The 23,056-nt window shown below is 39.1% G+C and overlaps 1 protein-coding gene across 34 annotated transcripts in view; it reads right to left on the reverse strand.

The window, feature by feature from the left end:
* OBSCN (obscurin, cytoskeletal calmodulin and titin-interacting RhoGEF) overlaps window positions 1-23,056 on the reverse strand; it is a 518,757-nt gene that overhangs the window by 314,108 nt on the left and 181,593 nt on the right. For 33 of the 34 annotated variants that reach the window (XM_089660447.1, XM_089660452.1, XM_089660453.1 and 30 more), the window contains 4 exons: window positions 21,773-22,039; window positions 20,144-20,410; window positions 8,724-8,996; window positions 5,785-6,036 (listed from right to left, as the gene is read on the reverse strand). In XM_089660447.1, the coding sequence (XP_089516573.1) occupies window positions 5,785-6,036; window positions 8,724-8,996; window positions 20,144-20,410; window positions 21,773-22,039 (1,059 nt within the window). The remainder of the gene's footprint in view (window positions 1-5,784; window positions 6,037-8,723; window positions 8,997-20,143; window positions 20,411-21,772; window positions 22,040-23,056) is intronic. The other variant, XM_089660454.1, reaches the window with a different exon arrangement.

Genomic DNA, 23,056 nt, shown 5'->3' on the forward strand with positions numbered 1-23,056 from the left:
ACCTGAGGAATGGAACCACATTTACGATCACATGCATAAAGGTTCCATATGTGTTTCTACACAAGAAAGCAACTACAAAGTTTTTTCCAGATGGTACAGAGTTCCATCTGTGATTCATAAATTTGATCCTAAAGTGCCAGATTTATGCTGGCGATGCTCCCAGGCAAAAGGTACTCTTTTCCATATATGGTGGGAATGCCCGCTGCTACAGCCCTTCTGGAGAAAAGTTTTGGACACCATTAGACAAGTAACCACTTACACCCTAGACTTTACACCAGCACAATGTCTACTCCATCACTCCTCCCTTCCGGTGAGGATTTACTGTAAGTCCCTTGCATTACACATGTTAAATGCGGCAAAGCAGTGTATCCCTGTTCATTGGCGATCAGCCTATATTCCCACCGTACGAGAGTGGATTCTTAGGATCCAGAGGATTGCTGAAATGGAGGAACTGATCTCAGTGGCAAAAGATCACCCCGAGCGATTCAGGAAGACTTGGGCTTGTTGGACCCATTTCCAATCTACTGATACTTACCTTGGCTTGCTGAAGGATTGAACGAGAAAGACTTGGAGACACAGAAGGCCTCTAGAACTTTCACCTCGGCAATAACTCCATTAACGGTCATTCACTGAATTATATCGCTAATTAAAAAGATGGAATTAGATACAGCCAGGCTGTTACTAATAGATGTAACTGGTTTGGTTATGCTTATTTAAATATGAACCTCATCATCCAACCACTTCCCCCCATGTTTTTTTTTTTTTTTTTTTTTTTTTTCCCTCTTCTCTCCCTCTCTCTCTCCCCATTCCCCCCTTCTATTTGTCATGTGGGTCTCCTCCCACCTCATTTTGATATCTCATCTCATCTTCTTCCTCCATCCCCACGCTCCTCTCTTTCTTTTCTTTTCCTTCTCACATTTACACCCGCTTTTCTCATAATCTAATTAGCTATTATTCTCATTCGGTACGGAACACTCATAGCTATACAGATGTAACAATATTCTACAACAGTAGCCCACATTTTTTAGAGATGGAAATATATGTCATAGATGCCTTGAGAGGATACTTTTGTCGATCACTTCAGAATCCGCTTATGTGTACTCTCCTTACATAGAGCCTAGTGTATAACATAATTATCTAAAGTACATGCTACTGTCAGTATTACTATGGTTACGTCTATCACTTTTGCCTTACTGTGGAACTCCGTCCTCTGATGTTCTACAAATTAATATATTGTCTTGATCCCGTCTGCGTTATGGGAGAACGTACAAGAAATTTTGCACGGACTGCGATCCGTATCTGTCTATCATTTGTTTACCTTTCATACTTCAATAAAACGTTTTTTTTGGAAAAAAAAAAAAAGTAAAAACACAGACAATAATTACAGTAAAAACACAGACAATAATTACAGCAAAAACACAGATAATAATTACAGCAAAAACACAGACAATAATTACAGTAAAAACACAGACAACAATTAAAGTAAAAACACAGACAACAATTAAAGTAAAAACACAGACAATAATTAAAGCAAAAACACAGATAATAATTAAAGTAAAAACACAGATAATAATTACAGCAAAAACACAGATAATAATTACAGCAAAAACACAGATAATAATTAAAGCAAAAGCACAGATAATAATTAAAGCAAAAGCACAGATAATAATTACAGTAAAACACAGATAATAATTACAGCAAAAACACAGATAATAATTAAAGCAAAAACACAGATAATAATTAAAGTAAAAACACAGATAATAATTACAGCAAAAACAAAGACAATAATTAAAGTAAAAACACAGATAATAATTAAAGTAAAAACACAGATAATAATTACAGCAAAAACACAAATAATAATTAACGCAAAAACACAGATAATAATTAAAGTAAAAAAACAGACAATAATTAAAAGTAACCTTTATCTGCAATAAAACAAAGGCCTTTCTCTATTGATACAGACATATGGAACTAATCAATGATCTTTTACCAGGCCTATGGTATATTTTTACATAAAAAACTTTTTTTTTTTTTTATGACAAGACGGCTATTTGCAAGAATGTGACAAACTGCACTGTAACACTCAAAAGATCTTTTTTTTGAGATTTGCCAATAGAAGCAGGCCCGATAACACAACACACAGTTGGCAACAAACACCATAAGTCCAAACTTTAGAATTGTATGGTTTATTTTATTAAGAATTTCATGCATATTTGACCTAAAAAAAATTGTTAAAAGATGATGAAGAGACTCGATGAGGAAGTTACGGGAAGAAAAAGCACTCTTTAGATACAGTGTAGTTTCTGAGACACAAGATTAGTTGATCAGTCTGCGTTCTTCTTTTTCCAGGAGGCAAACCAACACAACGTCTAAATGTGCGTAGCAGCAAATTTGGGTAAGAACTTAACAGAAAATGCAACATGGGACAAAAAAAAAAAAAAAAGAACTGGACATTTTCTAAATCTCCATCACAGCATTCAGGTGGTAAAGAATTCTTCAAAAATGTGACCATAATATATTTTACAAAATGAGTTATGACGATACGGATTTCCATGTTTTGGAAAAAAAAAAAGAACGGTACAAACATTTTCTAAATCTCCATCATGGCATTGAGGCGGTAAAGAATTCTTCAAAAATGCGACCATAATATATTTTACAAAATAAGTTATGAAGATATACAGATTTCCATATTTTGGGCAAAAAAGAACTGGAGAAACATTTTTTAAATCTCCATCATGAAATGGAGGTGGTAAAGAATTCTTCAAAAATGCGACTATAATATATTTTACAAAATGAGTTATGAAGATACGGATTTCCATTTTTTGGCAAAAAAAGAACTCGATAAACATTTTCTAAATCTCCATCATGGCATTGAGGAAAAATGTGACCATAATATATTTTACAAAATGAGTTTTGAAGATATGGATTTCCATTTTTTGGGCAAAAAAAAAAAGTAACTGGACAAACATTTTTTAACCACTTCCCGACCGGCCGTTGCATATAAACGGCCGGATGGTGGCAGTGCAGGGTCGGGTGGTTGTTTATAAATGGCCTCCCCGCACCCTGCTTGTGCGCTCTCCCTCGGAGCGCGCAGCACCACGATCCGGTGCCCGCTGTGTCCTCCGGACACAGTGAAACACCGATCGTCGGACGGGACCTCTGTACGAGGTCCCGATCATGTGATCACTGATTGGCCAATCAGTGATCACATGCAAAGTAGTAAGCAAGATGTCACTTGTGACATCATTGCTTACTACGTGTGAAATCTGTGAATGATCACAGAGGTCACATGGTACAAGGTTATTCACAACTTCCTTGTACCATGTGACAAGCTGTGACCAATCACAGCTCACTCAGTACTTCTCAATGAGTGCAAGAATGCACACAGAGAGAAAGAGAAATGATTGCTTTTACACCCATATAGGATGTAAAAGCAATTAGTGTAAAAAAAAAAAAAATCTTCATCACCCCCCACAAGTAGTACAGTGTCACCATGGTGACACTGTACTACTAGGGTGACAGTATTTAAAAAAAATAAATACAAATAAAAAATAATAATATAAAAAAAAATAAAAATGTAAAAAAATGTTTAAAAATTATAATTTTTGGTTATAAACTAATTTGGATTTTTTTTTTTTACTAAAAAGATAACAGAATAAATTGTGGCAAAGATTTATGATGAAATATTATTTATTTGAAAAATTTTATAAAAAAAACACTTTTTAAAAATTTTTTTGGACTTTTTCATTTACATAGCAAAAAAAATAAAAATCCCAGCGGTGAATAAATACCACCAAAATAAAGCTTTATCTGTCTCAAAAAAATGGTAAAAAATTAATTTGGGTACAGTGTTGCATGACCGCGCAATTGTCATTCAAAGTGTGATAGCGCTGAAAGCTGAAAATTGCCCTGGTCAGCAAGGGGGATAAAAGTGTCCGGTCTGGAAGTGGTTAAATCTCCATCATGGCATTGAGGTGGTAAGGAATTCTTCAAAAATGTGACCATAATATATTTTACAAAATGAGTTATGCAGATACGGATTTCCCAAAAAAAAAAAATAACTGGACAAACATTTTCTAAATCTCCATCATGGTATTGAGGTGGTAAAGAATTCATCAAAAATCGACCATAACTCATTTTGTAAAATATATTACGGTCGCATTTTTGAAGAATTCTTTACCACCTGAATGTTATGATGGAGATTTAGAAAATGTTTGTCCAGTTCTTTTTTTGTTTGCCAAAAAAATGGAAATCTGTATCTTCATAACTCATTTTGTAAAATATATTACGGTCACATTTTTGAAGAATTTCTTTAACACCTCAATGCTATGATGGAGCTATAGAAAATGTTTGTAAAGTTTTTTTTTCCCAAAAAATCTGTATCTTCTTAACTCATTTTGTAAAATATATTATGGTCGTATTTTTGAAGAATTTTTTACAACCTCAATGCAATGATGGAAATTCGTATCTTCGGAATATATTTTAAAAAATGAGTTGTGGATTTAAATTTTTGGGCAAGAACCGGACAAACATTTTCTAAATCTCCATCATTGCATTGAGGTTGTAAAAAATTCTTCAAAAATACGACCATAATATATTTTACAAAATGTGTTATGAAGATACGGATTTCCATTTTTTGGGCAAAAAAAAAAAAGAACTGGATGAATATTTTCTAAATCTCCATCATGGCATTGAGGTGGTAAGGAATTTTTTATAAATGAGACCATAATATATTTTACAAAATTAGTTATGGCGATACGGATTTCCATTTTGTGGGCAAAAAAAAAGAACTGGATAAACATTTTCAAAATCTCCATCATGGCATTGAGGCAGTAAAGAATTCTTAAAAAATGAGACCATAACTTCTTTCTTTCTTTCTTTCTTTCCCAAAAAATGGAAATCCGTATCTTCATAACACATTTTGTAAAATATATTACAGTCGCCTTTTTTGAACAATTCTTTACCGCATCAATGCCATGATGGAGATTAAAAAATGTTTGTCCCGTTCTTTTTTTTTTTACGAAGATATGGATTTCCATTTATTGGGAAAGAAAAAAAAAAAGAACTGTACAAACATTTTTTAAATCTCCATCATGGAATTCAGGTGGTAAGGAATTCTTCAAAAATGTGACCATAATATATTTTACAAAATGAGTTATGCAGATACGGATTTCCAAAAAAAAAAAAGAACTGGACAAACATTTTCTAAATCTCCATCATGGCATTGAGGCGGTAAAGAATTCTTCAAAAATTCAACCATAATATATTTTACAAAATGAGTTATGAAGATACGGATTTCCATTTTTTTGGAAAAAAAAAACTAAATAAACATTTTCTAAATCTCCATCATGGCAAAATGAGTTATGAAGATACGGATTTCCATGTTTTTGGCAAAAAAAAAAAAAAAAGAACCGGGCAAACATTTTCTAAATCTCCATCATGGCATTGAGGTGGTAAAGAATTCTTAAAAAATTCAACCATAATATATTTTACAAAATGGTTCTTCTTCCCATGGAGAGACAAAGAAATTCAAAAAGTTGACCGTCTGATTTCCTCGTTATTCTTTGTTCCTTTTGCAGTTCCAGATGTTCAAAAAAAAATTCATCTACACGCGGTCTGGGCTACGGACGCCCAAATATAAAAAAAATCTTTAAAATGACAATTTTTGATCTGTAGAGGATCTTCTTTTTTTTTTTTACTTGTAAAGTTGCAATTATCTGCTGAGTTCCCACCAAGTTCTAGAATTAGTTTCAAATTAGGTATAAAACATTTTCTTCGTCTTACCCTTCACAGCAAGAACCATGCTGCTTTTGCCAGTCCCGTGTTCACAGACATATGTGCCGCTGTCTTTGTTGGTCACGTTACATATGACCAACGTGTTCTCACATCCGGATCGGCTTATTTGATATTTTGAAGAACTGCGAACCACTTTCCCATCCTTATACCAGGAAACGGGCTCATTAGGTTTTGAGGTTTTGCAAGTCATTGTTGCACTTTCCCCCTGAGATACTTCCAAATTGGTGATGGAAGGTTTCTCTAGAATAACATTAAAATAAAACTTCAGAAATTTTTTTTTTAAGGCACCATTTTCTGGGGATGCACCAAATTCAAATTTTAGGAGACATCAGGGCACTCAATTTTTATTTTTGTATTTTAAAAATGTTATATAAATGATATATTTGCATTTTTACATAAGTCGTCTCTGGAAATTAAGCCTTTCATTAAATTAAAACTTCTGAATTTTTTTTTAAGGCAGAATTTTTAAGAATACACCAAATTCAAATTTTAGGAAACGTCAGGGCAATAAATCGTTATCCTAAAAAATATCTTAAATAACAAAAAACAAACCATTGTCAAAATGTATATTCAAAGTAAGTTATTTACAATAAGTCTTTACATCTTTTTCTGAAGTCATAAGATGTCTCTGGAATATTAAGCTTTAGATGTTTCATAGCTCCTGACAAAAAAATGTCCTTTGGACTAAATGGGTTGAAAAAAATTCTGGGATCTTAAAAATATTGGTAAGTAGCATAATCAAATTTGATACCGCAACTTTTTAAAAACATTTTTAAGTTATTTTGTAAATCTGGATATTTGTATACAACAGTTAGGTATATTAAATATTTAAAAAATTAGTTTAAAAGAAGTGATGTTTTCAAGCACAATTGGTGAAATTAGGTAATTTTCCATCAGAATTTAAACTTGTAGTTTTAACAATTTTTAAGTCATCTTATGACTCTGGATATTTGTAAACAACAGATAGCTGTATAATAATTTCAAAATAAAACTTCGGAATTTTTTTTAAGGCAGAATTTTTAAGAATGCACCAAATTCAAATTTTAGGAAACGTCAGGGCACTAAATCTTTATCCTAAAAAAATCTCTTAAATAACAAAAAAACCCACCATTGTTAAAATGTAAATTCAAAATAAGTTATTTACAATAAGTCTTTACTTTTTAAAAACATTTTAAGTTATTTTGTAAATCTGGATATTTGTATACAACAGTTAGGTATATTAAATATTTAAAAAATTAGTTTACAAGAAGTGATGTTTTCAAGCACAATTGGTGAAATTAGGTCATTTTCCATCAGAATTTAAACTTGTAATTTTAACAATTTTTAAGTCATCCTATGACTCTGGATATTTGCAAACAACAGTTAGCTGGATATAATTTCAAAATAAAACTTCAGAATTTTTTTTAAGGCGGAATTTTTAAGAATGCACCAAATTCAAATTTTATGAAACGTCAGGGCACTAAATCTTTATCCTAAAAAAAATCTTAAATAAAAAAAAATATTGCCAAAATGTAAATTCAAAATAAGATTTTGACAATAAGTCTTTACATCTTTTTTCTGAAGTCATAAGATGTCTCTGGAATATTAAGCTTTAGACGTTTCATAGCTCCTGGCAAAAAAATGTCCTTTAGACTAAATAAGTTGAAAACAAATCCTGGATCTTAAAAATATTGGTAAGTAGCGTAATCAAATTTGACACAGCAAGCTTTTAAAAACATTTTTAAGTCATTGTTGTAAATCTGGATATTTTGTATACAACAGTTAGATATATTAAATATTTATTTTCCATCAGAATTTAAACTTGTAATTTTAACAATTTTTAAGTCATCTTATGACTCTGGATATTTGTAAACAACAGTTAGCTGTATAATAATTTCAAAATAAAACTTCAGAATTTTTTTTTAATTCCGAATTTTTAAGAATGCACCAAATTCAAATTTTAGGAAGCGTCAGGGCACTAAATCTTTATCCTAAAAAAAATCTCTTAAATAACAAAAAAAAACACCATTGTTAAAATGTAAATTCAAAATAAGTTATTTACAATAAGTCTTTACTTTTTAAAAACATTTTTAAGTTATTTTGTAAATCTGGATATTTGTATACAACAGTTAGGTATATTAAATATTTAAAAAATTAGTTTACAAGAAGTGATGTTTTCAGGCACAATTGGTGAAATTAGGTAATTTTCCATCAGAATTTAAACTTGTAATTTTAACACTTTTTAAGTCATTTTATGACTCTGGATATTTGCAAACAACAGTTAGCTGGATATAATTTCAAAATAAAACTTCAGAATTTTTTTTAAGGCGGAATTTTTAAGAAGGCACCAAATTCAAATTTTATGAAACGTCAGGGCACTAAATCTTTATCCTAAAAGAATATCTTAAATAAGAAAAAAATATTGCCAAAATGTAAATTCAAAATAAGTTATTTACAATAAGTCTTTACATCTTTTTTCTGAAGTCATAAGATGTCTCTGGAATATTAAGCTTTAGACGTTTCATAGCTCCTGGCAAAAAAATGTCCTTTGGACTAAATAAGTTGAAAACAAATCCTGGATCTTAAAAATATTGGTAAGTAGCATAATCAAATTTGACACAGCAACTTTTTAAAAACATTTTTAAGATATCCTAAAAAAATCTCTTAAATAACAAAAAAAAAACACCATTGTTAAAATGTAAAATCAAAATAAGTTATTTTCAATAAGTCTTTACTTTTTAAAAACATTTTTAAGTTATTTTGTAAATCTGAATATTTTGTATACAACAGTTAGGTATATTAAATATTTAAAAAATCAGTTTACAATAAGTGATGTTTTCATGCACAATTGGTGATATTAGGTCATTTTTAATCAGAATTTAGACTTTTCTCACCCTCTAATAAATGGATTAAATTGGTGTAGGCCGTGCATTCCCCCCAACTGTTACCTTTCACTAATAGTTTTACGGACGTTTTTTGATCACCAGCTTCAAATGTGACCACGCCAGAATCCTTGACCCCCAGCTGGTTGAGCGCCAATGTGTGATAGCCCCCCGGGAGTGACTGAACGTCATTGACTTTGTTGGTGTGTAGCGGAGTTTGATCCAGGAACCAGAACACCTTCCCATGGTTTGCTGGTGAGATCCTACATTTAAAAGTGGCCGTTTCCCCTTCGTAGACTTCAACATCTTCCAGATCTTCTACTATGAGAACCTTGTGGCCTAGAATGAACACAGAAGATGAGAAACGGAGATCTGGAATAAGGCAAATCTGGGAGACTGATGGATACGGGGAAACTGGGCGCCCTTCAGAACTCTTCATTATTCTCACTGAAGAACTTTGATGTCCTCCTCAGTTGTTATGGGGGGGCGAGTACATACATAGTTACATAGTTAGTCTGGCTGAAAAAAGAACTTTGATGTCCTCCTCAGTTCTTATGGGGGGCGAGTACATACATAGTCTGGCTGAAAAAAGAACTTTGATGTGTTCCTCAGTTGTTACGGGGGGCGAGTACATAAATACTGTAGTTACATAGTTAGTCCGGCTGAAAAAAGAACTTTCATGTCCTCCTCAGTTGTACGGGGGGCGAGTACATACATATATTCAATAAATCACTCGGCAACTTATAACCTAAATAATTCTAATAGTGGATCACATATATGCAGCCCAGGAAAAAGTCACACTTTCACCCTTGCAAGCAAATACTAGTAATAAAGCCTTTTCCTTCACCTCAACTCAATAAAACAATCACACCAAAAATTATACAAATTAAAATAAAGTCCAAAAATTAATGTCCAAAAATTAGTGTCCAAAATTAATGTCCAAAAATTAGTGTCCAAAAATTAATTTATAGTCCACCAAAATATCTCAATCCTGTGTGTCCAACTTTATTATTCCAACATTCCGGACCACGTGATACCTCGAAAAAATAAAACTAATATAGTGTATTACCTTCAACACAGATATAGTAAATACTTATTTGTTTAAAAGGTATATACATTTATTTGAAGGTAATACACTATTTTAGTTTTATTTTTTCGAGGTATCACGTGGTCCGGAATGTTGGAATAATAAAGTTGGACACACAGGATTGAGATATTTTGGTGGACTATAAATTAATTTTTGGACATTAATTTTTGGACACTAATTTTTGGACATTAATTTAATTTGTATTATTTTTGGTGTGATTGTTTTATTGAGTTGAGGTGAAGGAAAAGGCTTTATTACGAGTACATACAGTGGGGCAAAAAAGTATTTAGTCCCCACCAATTGTCCAAGTTATCCCACTTGAAAAGATGAGAGAGGCCTGTAATTGGCATCATAGGTAGACCTCAACTATGAGAGACAAAATGAGAAGAAAAATCCAGACAATCACATTGGCTGATTTGGAAAGAATTTATTTGCAAATTATGGTGGAAAATAAGTATTTGGTCACCTACAAACAAGCAGGATTTCTGGCTCTCACAGACCTGTACCTTCTTCTTTAAGAGGCTCCTCTGTCCTGCACTCATTACCTGTATCAATGGCACCTGTTTGAACTTGTTATCAGTATAAAAGACACCTGTCCACAACCTCAAACAGTCACACTCCAAACTCCACTATGGTGAAGACCAAAGAGCTGTCGAAGGACACCAGAAACAAAATTGTAGACCTGCACCAGGCTGGGAAGACTGAATCTGCAATAGGCAAGCAGCTTGGTGTGAACAAATCAACTGTGGGAGCAATAATTAGAAAATGGTAGACATACAAGACCACTGATAATCTCCCTCAATCTTGGGCTCCACACAAGATCTCACCCCGTGGGGTCAAAATGATCACAAGAACGGTGAGAAAAAATCCCAGGACCACACGGGGGGACCTAGTGAATGACCTGCAGAGAGCTGCAACCAACGTAACAAAGGCTAAAATCAGTAACACACTACGCCGCCAGGGACTCAGATCCTGCAGTGCCAGACGTGTCCCCCTGCTTAAGCCAGTACATGTCCGGGCCCGTCTGAAGTTTGCTAGAGAGCATTTGGATGATCCAGAAGAGGATTGGGAGAATGTCATATGATCAGATGAAACCAAAATAGAACTGTTTGGTAGAAACACAACTCGTCGTGTTTGGAGGAGAGAGAATGCTGAGTTGCATCCAAAGAACGCCATACCTACTGTGAAGCATGGGGGTGGCAACATCATGCTTTGGGGTTGTTTCTCCGCAAAGGGACCAGGACGACTGATCCATGTACAGGACAGAATGAATGGGGCCATGTATCGTGAGATTTTGAGTGCAAACCTCCTTCCATCAGCAAGGGCATTGAAGATGAAACATGGCTGGGTCTTCCAACATGACAATGATCCCAAACATACCGCCCGGGCAACGAAGGGGTAGCTTTGTAAGAAGCATTTCAAGGTCCTGGAGTGGCCTAGCCAGTCTCCAGATCTCAACCCCATAGAAAACCTTTGGAGGGAGTTGAAAGTCCGTGTTGCCCAGCGACAGCCCCAAAACATCACTGCTCTAGAGGAGATCTGCATGGAGGATGGGCCAACATACCAGCAACAGTGTGTTGCAACCTTGTGAAGACTTACAGGAAACGTTTGACCTCTGTCATTGCCAACAAAGGATATATAACAATATATCTTTTCATATTCACCAAATACTTATTTTCCACCATAATTTGCAAATAAATTCTTTCCAACTCAGCCAATGTGATTGTCTGGATTTGTTTTCTCATTTTGTCTCTCATAGTTGAGGTCTACCTATGATGCCAATTACAGGCCTCTCTCATCTTTGTAAGTGGGAGAACTTGCACAATTGGTGGCTGACTAAATACTTTTTTGCCCCACTGTACATAGTTACATACAGTTGCAAGAAAAAGTATGTGATCCCCTTGGGATTACGTGGAGTTTTGCATGAATTGGGCATAAAATGTGCTCTGAACGTCATCTAAGTCACAACAATAGAAGAACACAGCCTGCTGAACATAATACTACACAAACATTAGCTGTTGCCATGGTTTAATTGCACATAACATGTAAACATTCACAGTGAAGGGAGGAAAAAGTATGTGAACCTTTGGACTTAATAACTGGTTGACCCTCCTTTGGCAGCAATAACCTCAACCAAACGTTTCCTGTAGTTGCAGATCAGACCTGCACAACGATCTGGAGTCATTTTGGACCACTCCTCTTCACAAAACTGTTTCAGTGTAGCAATATTCTTGGGATGTCTGGTGTGAATCGCTCTCTTAAGGTCATGCCACAGCATTTCAATCGGGTTGAGGTCAGGACTCTGACTGGGCCACTCCAGAAGGTGTATTCTGTGCTGTTGCAGCCATTGTTTTGTTGAATTACTTGTATGCTTTGGGTCATTGTCCTGTTGCATCACCCATCCTCTGTGGAGCTTCAGTTGGTGGACAGATGGTCGTACGTTTTCCTACAAAATGTCTTGATAAACTCTGGAATTCATTTTCCCATCAATGACAACAATCCGTCCAGGCCCTGAGGCAGCAAAGCAGCCCCAAACCATGATGCTCCCTCCGCCATGTTTCACAGTGGGGATGAGGTTTTGATGTTGGTGTGCTGTGCCTTTTTTTCTCCACACATAGTGTTGTGTGTTCTTCCCAAACAACTCAATCTTGGTTTCATCTGTCCACAGTATATTTTGCCAGTAGTGCTGTGGAACATCCAGGTGCTCTTTTGCAAACTTCAAATGTGCTGCAATATTCTTTTTGGACAGCAATGGCTTCCTCCGTGGTGTCCTCCCATGTACTCCATTCTTGTTTAATGTTTTCCTTATTGTAGATGTGTCAACAAAAATGTTAGCATGTGCCAGAGATTTCTGTAGGTCTTTAGGTGACACTCTGGGATTCTTCTTTACCTCATGCAGCATTCTGCGCTGTGCTCTTGCAGTCATTTTTACAGGATGACCACGCCTAGGGAGAGTAGCAACAGTGCTAAACTTTCTCCATTTGTAGACAGTCTGTCTTACCGTGGACACATGAACATCAAGGCTTTTGGAGATACTTTTGTAACCCTTTCCAGCTTCATGCAAGTCAACAATTGATCGTAGGTCTTCTGAGAGCTCTTTTCTGAGAGGCATGGTTCACATCAGACAGTGCTTCTTGAAACCAGTAAACCCAAAACAGGTGTGTGTGTTTTTTAAGGGCAGGACAGCTGTCAGCAACACATCCAATATCATCACACTGATTGGAGTCAAGGTTGGCTCACTCCTGGCTCCAATTAGCTCTGGGAGAAGTCATTAAGCTAGGGTCTCACATACTTTTTCCTCCCTGCACAGTGAATGTTTACATGTTATGTGCAATTAAACCGTGGCAACATCTAATGTTTGTGTAGTATTATGTTCAGCAGACTGTGTTCTTCTATTGATGTGACTTAGATGACGTTCAGGGCACATTTTATGCCCAATTCATGCAAAAATCCCAAGGGGTTCACATACTTTTTCTTGCAACTGTAGTTAATCTGGCTGAAAAAAGTACTTTGATGTCCTCCTCAGTTGTTACGGCGGGTGAGTACATACAGTTACATAGTTAGTCTGGCTGAAAACAGAAGGTTGATGTCCTCCTCAGTTGTTACGGAGGGGGGGGGCAAGTACATACATAGTTACATAGTTAGTCTGGCTAAAAAAAGACAAGAGTCCATCCAGTTCAACCATTAAAAAAAAAGTTACAATCCTACACCCACAGTTGATCCAGAGGAAGGAAAAAAAACCCAGCAAAGCATGATCCAATTTGCTCCTGCAGGGAAAAAATTTCTTCCTGATCCCCCGAGAGGCAATCGGATATTCCCTGGATCAACTTTCCCTATAAATGTTATATCCAGTTATATTCTGTGTATCCAAGAAAGAATCCAGGACTTTCCTACAGCAATCCACTGAGCTGGCCAGGACCATACCACATGGCGAGTACATAGACAAGACAAGACATTTACGGGACAATATGAATTTTTTAGTTGTTCTTCTAGTGCTAACAGGCAAATTAGTCGAATTGAAATCATGGGAAAAAGCAGATCTTGATCTATAGACTTTATGTGTGGGGGGCGATCGATCCCGGCCAAGGAAAGGGCCAAGGGGTGCAGTATGGGGGGGGGTGATCGATCCTGGCCAAGGAAAGGTCCAAGGGGTGCAGTATGGGGGGGGTGATTGATCCCGGCCAAGGAAAGGGCTAAGGGGTGCAGTATGGGGGGGGGAGGTGATCGATCCCGGCCAAGGAAAGGGCCAAGGGGTGCAGTATGGGGGGGGTGACCGATTTCGGCCAAGGAAAGGGCTAAGGGGTGTAGTATGGGGGGGTGATCGATTCCAGCCAAGGAAAGGGCCAAGGGGTGCAGTATGGGGGGGGTGATTGATCCTGGCCAAGGAAAGGTCCAAGGGATGCAGTATGGGGGGGAGGTGATCGATCCTGGCCAAGGAAAGGGCCAAGGGGTGCTGTATTGGGGGGGTGATCGATCCTGGCCAAGGAAAGGTCCAAGGGGTGCAGGATGGGGGGGGGGTGATCAATCCCGGCCGAGGAAAGGGCTAAGGGGTGCAGTATGAACACGTAAGGTGGAAAAGGTCCAACCTTGAAGGACGGAGTCAATCAAATGAGTAGGAAGAAGCTGCTCTTAGGTTTACTTTAGACATTCTAGAGCACAGGTGTCAAACATAAGGCCGAATCCAGCCCTCCAGGTCAATTCACGTGGCCCTTGCACCTTTCCTGCGGGTACCCCCTTGTCTCCGCCCCCACCTTGTCTCAGCAGTCGGCAGCAGAGAGGATAATAGAACTCTTCTGCCAAATCCTGCACCTCTCAGTGCAGCTGTAGCACCCCCTCATCTCCGCCTCCCCTGGTCTTAGCATTCAGGAGATTCTGGTAACTGACTTCACTCCTCCTCTGGTCCTCCTCCAGACCCTGTACTTTCTGCATTCCAGCTCTGCTCCCCAAAGGTGGTGCACAATGATGTTAGGCAGGCTGGGGGATTCTTGACATCTGATGTAATGTGGACATATAGTCTCACAAATACAACCGGCCCTTTGACGGCAACCATAGTCCTGATAAGGCCCGCCATGAAATGGAGTTTGACACCCCTGTTCTAGAGGGTTCTGCAGAGCTGGAAAGTCCTCATTGCCCATTCTCTTTTGTGTAGTTACTTTTGCACAGGTTAGTTGTCACGGCCTCCTGACAGGTAGGGGGCCATTGATGTTTTAAAAAACAGAAAGGTCATTTTGGTAAAAGGCGGCAAAGGGTGGTAATGGGCAGCAAAGGGCGGAAAAGAGCAGCAAAGGGCAGCAAAGGGTGGCAAAGGGCAGCAAATGGCAGAAAAAGGCGCCAAAGGGCAGCAAAGGGCAGAAAAAGGCGCCAAAGGGCAGCAAAGGGCAGCAAATGGCAGAAAAAGGCGGCAAAGGGCAGAAAAGGGCAGCAAAGGGCAGCAAATGGCAGAAAAAGACGGCAGAGGGCGGCAAAAGGCAGCAAAGGGTGGCAAAGGTTGGCAAAGGGCAGCAAAGGGTGGCATGATGGTATGGAGACCACTTATTCTGGTGGTTGCCGTGGTCCTCTTGGGGCTCAGTCCCCAGGACACTTCATGTGTATTAGTGATTGAAATATATTGATAGTGGCCAAAATTGTACTGTAAAATATAAAAAATATATTGGATTGTTAGTGTATTTAAATCCTCTTTCTAGTGGAAGAAATGTATATTTGAAATCTATTTTAAAAATATTCTTCCCAAATATATTGACATATATTTGAAATACTACAATTTTGGCCGTATTCAATATATTTCAATAATAAATTATTATATTTTGTAATATATAAAAAACACATTTCAACATGCAGTATATATATATATATATATATAAATATATTTTGAAATATATTGATAGTATATATATATTGATTGAAAATATAAAATATATATTGGCTTGTTAGTGTATTTAAATCTTCTAGTACAACTTATGCTCCCCCACATTAGAAAATAAAGTGGTGCACGCAGTTTGTTTGATACAAATTCAATAGTTTCAGCTGCTGTGGCATCACATGTCTTTGATACCACTGTTGTTAGGCCAGCCATACAAGGGTCGAAAATCGACCGATTTTTTTTGTCCAAAAATTGGACTTAAGAATAATCAGCCGATTTTCGCTCTGTTAGTGGGGTGAATGGAAGCGGCCGATTTTTGTGGTCCCTTCCCTTTTCGGTGATCGGGCATGTTGGAAAATTTGTGAAAAACGTGGTGGCACAGTGGCTTAGTGGTTAGCACTTCCGCCTGGCAGTACTCGGGTCGTTGGTTCGAATCCCGGGTACTCCGGTTTCCTCCCACAATCCAAAGACATGCTGGTAGGTTAATTGGATCCTGTTTAAATTGTCCCTAGTATGTGTATGTATGAATGTAAGTTAGGGACCTTAGATTGTACACCCCTTGAGGGTTAGGGACTGATGTGAATGTACAATATATATGTAAAGCTCTGTGTAAATTGACGGCGCTATATAAGTACCTGAAATAAATAGAAATAATAATAAAAACGACCGATTTTCGACTCCATGATGGTCAAATCATACGATCATTTTTCCCGAAAAGAATATGCGTATGAGCCGTGACCTGGGAGGAACAGAAGTTTGACCTGTTATATGGGTGAACTTCGAAATCATTGATGGCACCATGGGATTACCGAGCGAACTACGTTTCCAATTTTCGGATGAAAAATGGTCTGCATAAGTCGTTAACGATGGCGCATTATGACAATGTAGTCTTGGGGTAACCTACAAGTCTTACCAAAAAATGTCTCTTTTTTGCATGGCTGCAAAACTACGTCCAGGGAGGCTGTTATAAACCATGGGGCCCCATACAGCCAATCTGACAGGGCCCCCCTTAAAAAAGTTTACAATGCTTAAATACTGATCACTCATTGTGTTCATTCAGCAAAGAAAGGGGCTTGTAAATCATGTATTTACCGCACCTTTCCCACATTCTCCATCCTGAAGGATCCTATTGTGTGCTTGTAGGCTGCCGGTGGGAAGAAGAGGAGGGAAACGGGCAGCACTGCGGGGGTGGGGGGCCTGGAACAGATCCCCTGTATGGCTCCCTCTGCAGCAGCTGAAAGCCAGCGGTAGGGAGAGGAGAACAATCCGGCTTTCAGCTGCTGCAGAGAAAGCCATACATGAGATCGGTTCCAGTAACTGTCCCCCCCTCCTCACAGTGCCGATCACCCTCCCTGCCCACATCCGATTTACCCAACTACCAGGGCTCCCCTGCTGGCTTGGGCCCCACACAGGAGGATTGGTGATACCCCTTTTTCCACAGCCCTGACTATGCCTGGCTCAGACATCCTTGGGCATGTGCTGGAGAAGTGTCACTGACAGCCCCGGGTCCCGTTCTAATGATTGGGACCCAGGACTCCCGATTCCGGGTCACATGATCGCTGTGATAGCCTCTGATTGGTTATCATAGTGATCAGTCACTGTACAGCCCGGCCCCCCCTTGTTTTTTTTTATCTCTCTATGAATAGAGGAGAGAGATACATTGTATATGAACGGAGGAGAGAGATACATTGTATATGAACGGAGGAGAGAGATACATTGTATATGAATGGAGGAGAGAGATACATTGTATATGAACGGAGGACAGAGATACATTGTATATGAACGGAGGAGAGAGATACATTGTATATGAACGGAAGAGAGAGATACATTGTATATGAACGGAAGAGAGAGATACATTGTATATGAATGGAGGAGAGAGATACATTGTATATGAACGGAGGAGATAGATACATTGTATATGAACGGAAGAGAGAGATACATTGTATATGAATGGAGGAGAGAGATACATTGTATATGAACGGAGGAGATAGATACATTGTATATGAACGGAAGAGAGAGATACATTGTATATGAACGGAAGAGAGAGATACATTGTATATGAATGGAGGAAAGAGATACATTGTATATGAACGGAGGAGAGAGATACATTGTATATGAATGGAAGAAAGAGATACATTGTATATGAACGGAGGAGAGAGATACATTGTATATGAATGGAGGAGAGAGATACATTGTATATGAATGGAAGAAAGAGATACATTGTATATGAACGGAGGAGAGAGATACATTGTATATGAATGGAGGAGAGAGATACATTGTAACTCCTGGCATAGAGGGGGAAAAAAAGTATGTTAAAAATAAATAAATAAGTAAATAAATATTAAAAAAGAAAAGAAAAAATAAAGAAAAAATACCTAGATCAAGGTTTGATCTATTTCGGTGCCAGGGTAAGTGTTTGGGTCAAGGTCAGGGTCAAAGGATTTAAAAAAATTTTGGTATCGGTGTCAGTGTGTTTTAGGTAAAAAAAACAAAAAAAAACACAAAATTCGCACTATTGTTTCTGGGCTGTACTCCGGGTACAAACAACCAATAACATACACATATGTGGTATCGCTGCGATCTTCAAGAGCTGGAGAATTTATTTTGGGTTGTTCTTTGGTGGTAGGTTATGGTAGTAACAAGAAACACACAGCTAAATAATAAAAAAAATAAAATATATATATATATATATATATATTTTTTTTTTTAAACTATTTTGGGCCAGTTTTCTTTTGATAATAAAAAAAAAATCATGAGATATCCTTTACCATTTACCACCAAATGAAAGCCCAATTTGTCCTGAAAATAACGCGTTTTAATTCACCCGGATGTACAAAGCAGTTGATGATACGGACGGTTTTACTAACACATGTCAAGGTTGCAAAATTGTGCTTAGGCATTTAGATTTGTTTTCACATTAAATCAAAAATTCATGATTGAGCCCCTTTGGGATGAAAAATGTTGAGGGGGTTAAGCAAGGGTCTGGCAGAGAGCAATGTGCTGCAATTTTACTTTGTAAATACATCCCAAGGTACAATAAAGTTTTTTTGGATACAAACAAAAGGATCTCCAAGATACGGCCGTTTTTAACTTTGGAAACTACTAAGCAACTTATTCCCTCCCTTGTTATCTCTCGCCTTGACTATTGTAACTCCCTCCTCATTGGCCGACCTCATCGCAGGCTATCCCCTCTTTTATGAATGCTGCTGCCAGACTCATCCACCTTACTAATTGTTCCGTATCTGCCATCCCTCTCTGAAAATCCATCCACTGGCTTCCAATCAGTGTCCTCCACCCCTCTCTGCCAATCCCTCCACTGGCCTCCAATCATTGTCCTCCACCCCTCTCTGCCAATCCATCCACTGGCTTCCAATAATTGTCCTCCACCCCTCTCTGCCAATCCCTCCACTGGCTTCCAATCAGTGTCCTCCACCCCTCTCTGCCAATCCCTCCACTGGCTTCCAATCATTGTCGTCCACCCCTCTCTGCCAATCCATCCACTGGCTTCCAATCAGTGTCCTCCACCACTCTCTGCCAATCCCTCCACTGGCCTCCAATCATTGTCCTCCACCCCTCTCTGCCAATCCATCCACTGGCCTCCATTCAGTGTCCCCCACCCCTCTCTGCCAATCCCTCCACTGGCCTCCACTCAGTGTCCTCCACCCTCTCTGGCAATCCCTCCACTGGCCTCCAATCAGTGTCCTCCACCCTCTCTGCCAATCCCTCCACTGGCCTCCAATCAGTGTCCTGCACCCCTCTCTGCCAATCCCTCCACTGGCTTCCAATCAGTGTCCTCCACCCCTCTCTGCCAATCCCTCCACTGGCTTCCCATTGCCCAACGGATAAAATTCAAAACATTAACAATAACGTATAACGCCATTTACAACTCTGCCCCAAATTACATCACCAATCTTGTCTCCAAATATCACCCAAACCGTACTCTGCGCTCCTCACATGACCTCCTGCTCTCTAGCTCCCTCGTCTCCTCCTCCCATGCTCTAGCTCCCTTGTCTCCTCCTCCTATGCTTGTCTCCAGGACGTCTCCAGAGCTTCCCCCATCCTCTGGAACGCTCTACCCCAATATATCAGACTATCGCCTACTCTGCTCACTTTTAGGCGATCTCTGAAAACCTATCTCTTCAGGGAAGCCTATCCTGCCCTCAGCTAATAATGGAATCTTCTACTCTTCCAACCAGTCCATCCCCCACAGATACTACGTTTTGTACCCCTAGCCCCTTCCTCTTGGATTGTAAGCTCCTAGGATCAGGGCCCTCCTAACCCTCTTGTATTGCTGCTGTATTGTCTCCCGTTATATTGTAAAGCGTTGAGCAAACTGTTGGCGCCATAAATCCTGTATAATAATAATAAAAGAGCTTGTTTGACCTTGGCTCAGGCTACAACCTTTCGGCGGTTCTTGGAAAATACTGAAACAACTTCATTTTGTAAGCCTCCTGAACGTACTTTAGTTCCAATTTTACACAGCAAATGATGATGCTTCCTAAACGAATATTATGTCTAGGCGGTGGTTGCTAGTCATACCTTTCACAGTGAGGGAGGCCTTAGTCTGGGCGTCCCCAATGTCACATACGTAGGTGTCACCATCACTCTTCTCCAGGTCATTCACCGTCAGGCTGAGGACGAGGCCCTTTTGAGTCATCTCAAATTTCTTAGACGGCTTGAGTTCAGAGATGCCTTTCCTCCATTTTACGGAAGCAGCGTTTTTTTCGGTCTCGCAGATAAATACAGCTTCCTCCCCTTCCTCGGCCTTGACATCGGAGATCTCTTTGGTGAATTGATTGGCTTTTTCTGTTAAAGAGAAAATCAGGCTTAGCCAATGTCTGCTAAAAAACAGTGAATATTAACCCCTCGCCTACCGGGCACTTCCATCCCCTTCCTGCCCAGGCCAATTTTCCGCTTTCGGCACCGTCGCACTTTGAATGACAATTGCGCGGTCATACAACCCTGTACCCATATGAATTTTTTAGCATTTTGTTGAGACAGATAAAGCTTTATTTTGGGGGTATTTAATCACCTCTGGGTTTTTTTATTTTTTGCTAAACAAAAATACTGAAAATTGTGAAATTTTGTGCGCTAATGAGGCTGCAGTGATGGGCACTGATGAGGAGGCACTGGTAGGTGGCACTGATGGGCATTGACAGGCATCACTGATGGGCACTGAAAGGCAGCACTCATATATGGCACTGATAGGTGGCACTGACTGGCACTGATAGGTGGCACTGACTGGCACTGATAGGCGGCACTGACTGGCACTGTTATGTGGCACTGATAGGCAGCACTGACAGGCACTGATGCTCACTGATAGGCGGCACTGACTGGCACTGATAGGCGGCAGTGACTGGCATTGATAGGTGGCACTGACTGGCACTGATAGGCGGCAGTGACTGGCATTGATAGGTGGCACTGACTGGCACTGATAGGTGGCAGTGACTGGCATTGATAGGTGACACTGAAAGGCAGCTCAGATGGGCATTGATATGTGGCATTGATGGGCACTGACAGGTGGCACTGATGGGGCTACACTGATCATCAGGGCACACTGATCATCAGTGTCCTGATGATCAGTGTAGATGTCCCCTCTGAGGAATATCGATTACCGTCTCTCCTCTCCTCTGTCAGCGTGACAACTCGTGGGGAGAGAAATGCTGATAACCGGCATTTCTTATTTACATGCAATCAGCTGTGATTGGATGCAGCTGATCACATGACAGAGACGATGTCATCAGCTCTTTTCGCTGATCGGTGATCCGCTGTGTCCCTCCGATCGCCGCACTCACGAGTGGTTAGAGTGGGAGGACGTCATATGACATCCTCCCAGAACAAGAGAACCGCCTTGCGCCCGTCATTTCTGTATATGGCGGGCGGGAGGTGATTAAACAAAACTGTCCAATCATGAAAAAAAAAGGGAAAGCACCGAACCATAGAATTTGGTTAGCTGTTACCTCAAGTCTCTATAATCAAAAGATTTTTTGTTTTTCATAGGGTTTGAACTTCTAAAAATTTGAGAACGCCGCACGCCAGGGGCCATCTTGCTAGAGGGTGGAGGTTGGAGGCTGATTTTAATTGCGATTTGGAGTTCTGAGGCATATATCTGTACCTGCCCAAGAGTGACAGAGTTTCTGATTCGCCTTCACGACTATCTACACTTACCTGTGATCTGAATGGCAGCTTTGGTCTTGGAATCGGCCGTCTCACAGACGTATTCTCCGGCATCTTTGGATGATGCTTCATGGATAATCAACCTGGACTCTGTACCTTCTAGAACAATCTCATGCTTCTGGCTCCTCTTCACCACTTTGCCATCCTTGGTCCATTTCACGCTCGTCTCTTCTCTGGAAAACTCACACTTCAGGACAATGTCTTCTCCAGCAGTAACAGACTTGTCTTCAAGCGGCTTTGTGATAGCAGCTGGTTTTCCTGGAAGACACGGGAACGGGCGTTACTTGGAGGATGTTACTTGTAATATGTAACATGGTGGCTGGTTTACAAAAGGACTAAAGTCAGTTCACTTTGCAAGGGACCTTTCGCTTAACTCGCTTCACAAAATATGCCCAATCATGTGCAAGATAATGAAAAAACAGGATTTGCATTGCACATGATATGATGATGGAAGTCAACAGAGCTTCACCTCATGCAGTCTATTTGCCTTTAGTAAATCAACCCCAAAGACTATATCCCAAAGAAATGTTTTGGTAGGAGTAGGGCTTAAGGTTTTTTTCAGTCGCCCCCCTCTGTATTGTAGCTATTTACTGTTAGAGCCCATCCTGATCCAGCCATCCATCAGTATCCAGAGAGGGGAGTTCCTTAAAGCTGACACCTACACCCGTCCATCCCTTAAAGGGATCTCTGGTCAGCTGGATCCTGTACTTTCCCGTGAATCCCTGACAGCACCACCAGATCTAGAGGGAGGATCATCCTGAAGCAGGACCTTATCCAAATCCTAAATGGGGACCTCTACGCTTATATACAATGTGTATTTATGTTACGCATCTGGTGAGTGCGTAATTCTACAACACTTTTTGGAGCACCATTATTTGGATTCTACTATTATCTCTTACCCAGATCTGCAGAGACTGACACTTTATAATTTGGCATATTAACCTCCTCGGCGGTATGATTCTTTCCGATTTTTTGTGCTGAAAGCGGTACCATTTTTTTGCATGGAAATATGTAGTTTTTTATTGTAGGTTGTAATTTTTAGGAATCACTCACTGAAATCTATCCGAAAAAGAGTCTATTAAACATTCCGGATATGATAAAACTTGAAACACGAAATCATAAATTATAATTTAATAAATAATCATAAAAAATAATAATATAATAATAATAAATTTAATTCAATAATATAATCAAACCAAAAACACTGAAATTTGAAATACAGAGGCAAATTCGCACATCGCTGAGCAAAGTCGCAAAATCGTTTTCAGTGTCTGA

The sequence above is a fragment of the Staurois parvus genome, unplaced genomic scaffold (assembly GCF_062004578.1).
Source record: "Staurois parvus isolate SC_StPar_1 unplaced genomic scaffold, SC_StPar_1.0 ptg001245l, whole genome shotgun sequence".
NCBI lineage: Eukaryota > Metazoa > Chordata > Amphibia > Anura > Ranidae > Staurois > Staurois parvus.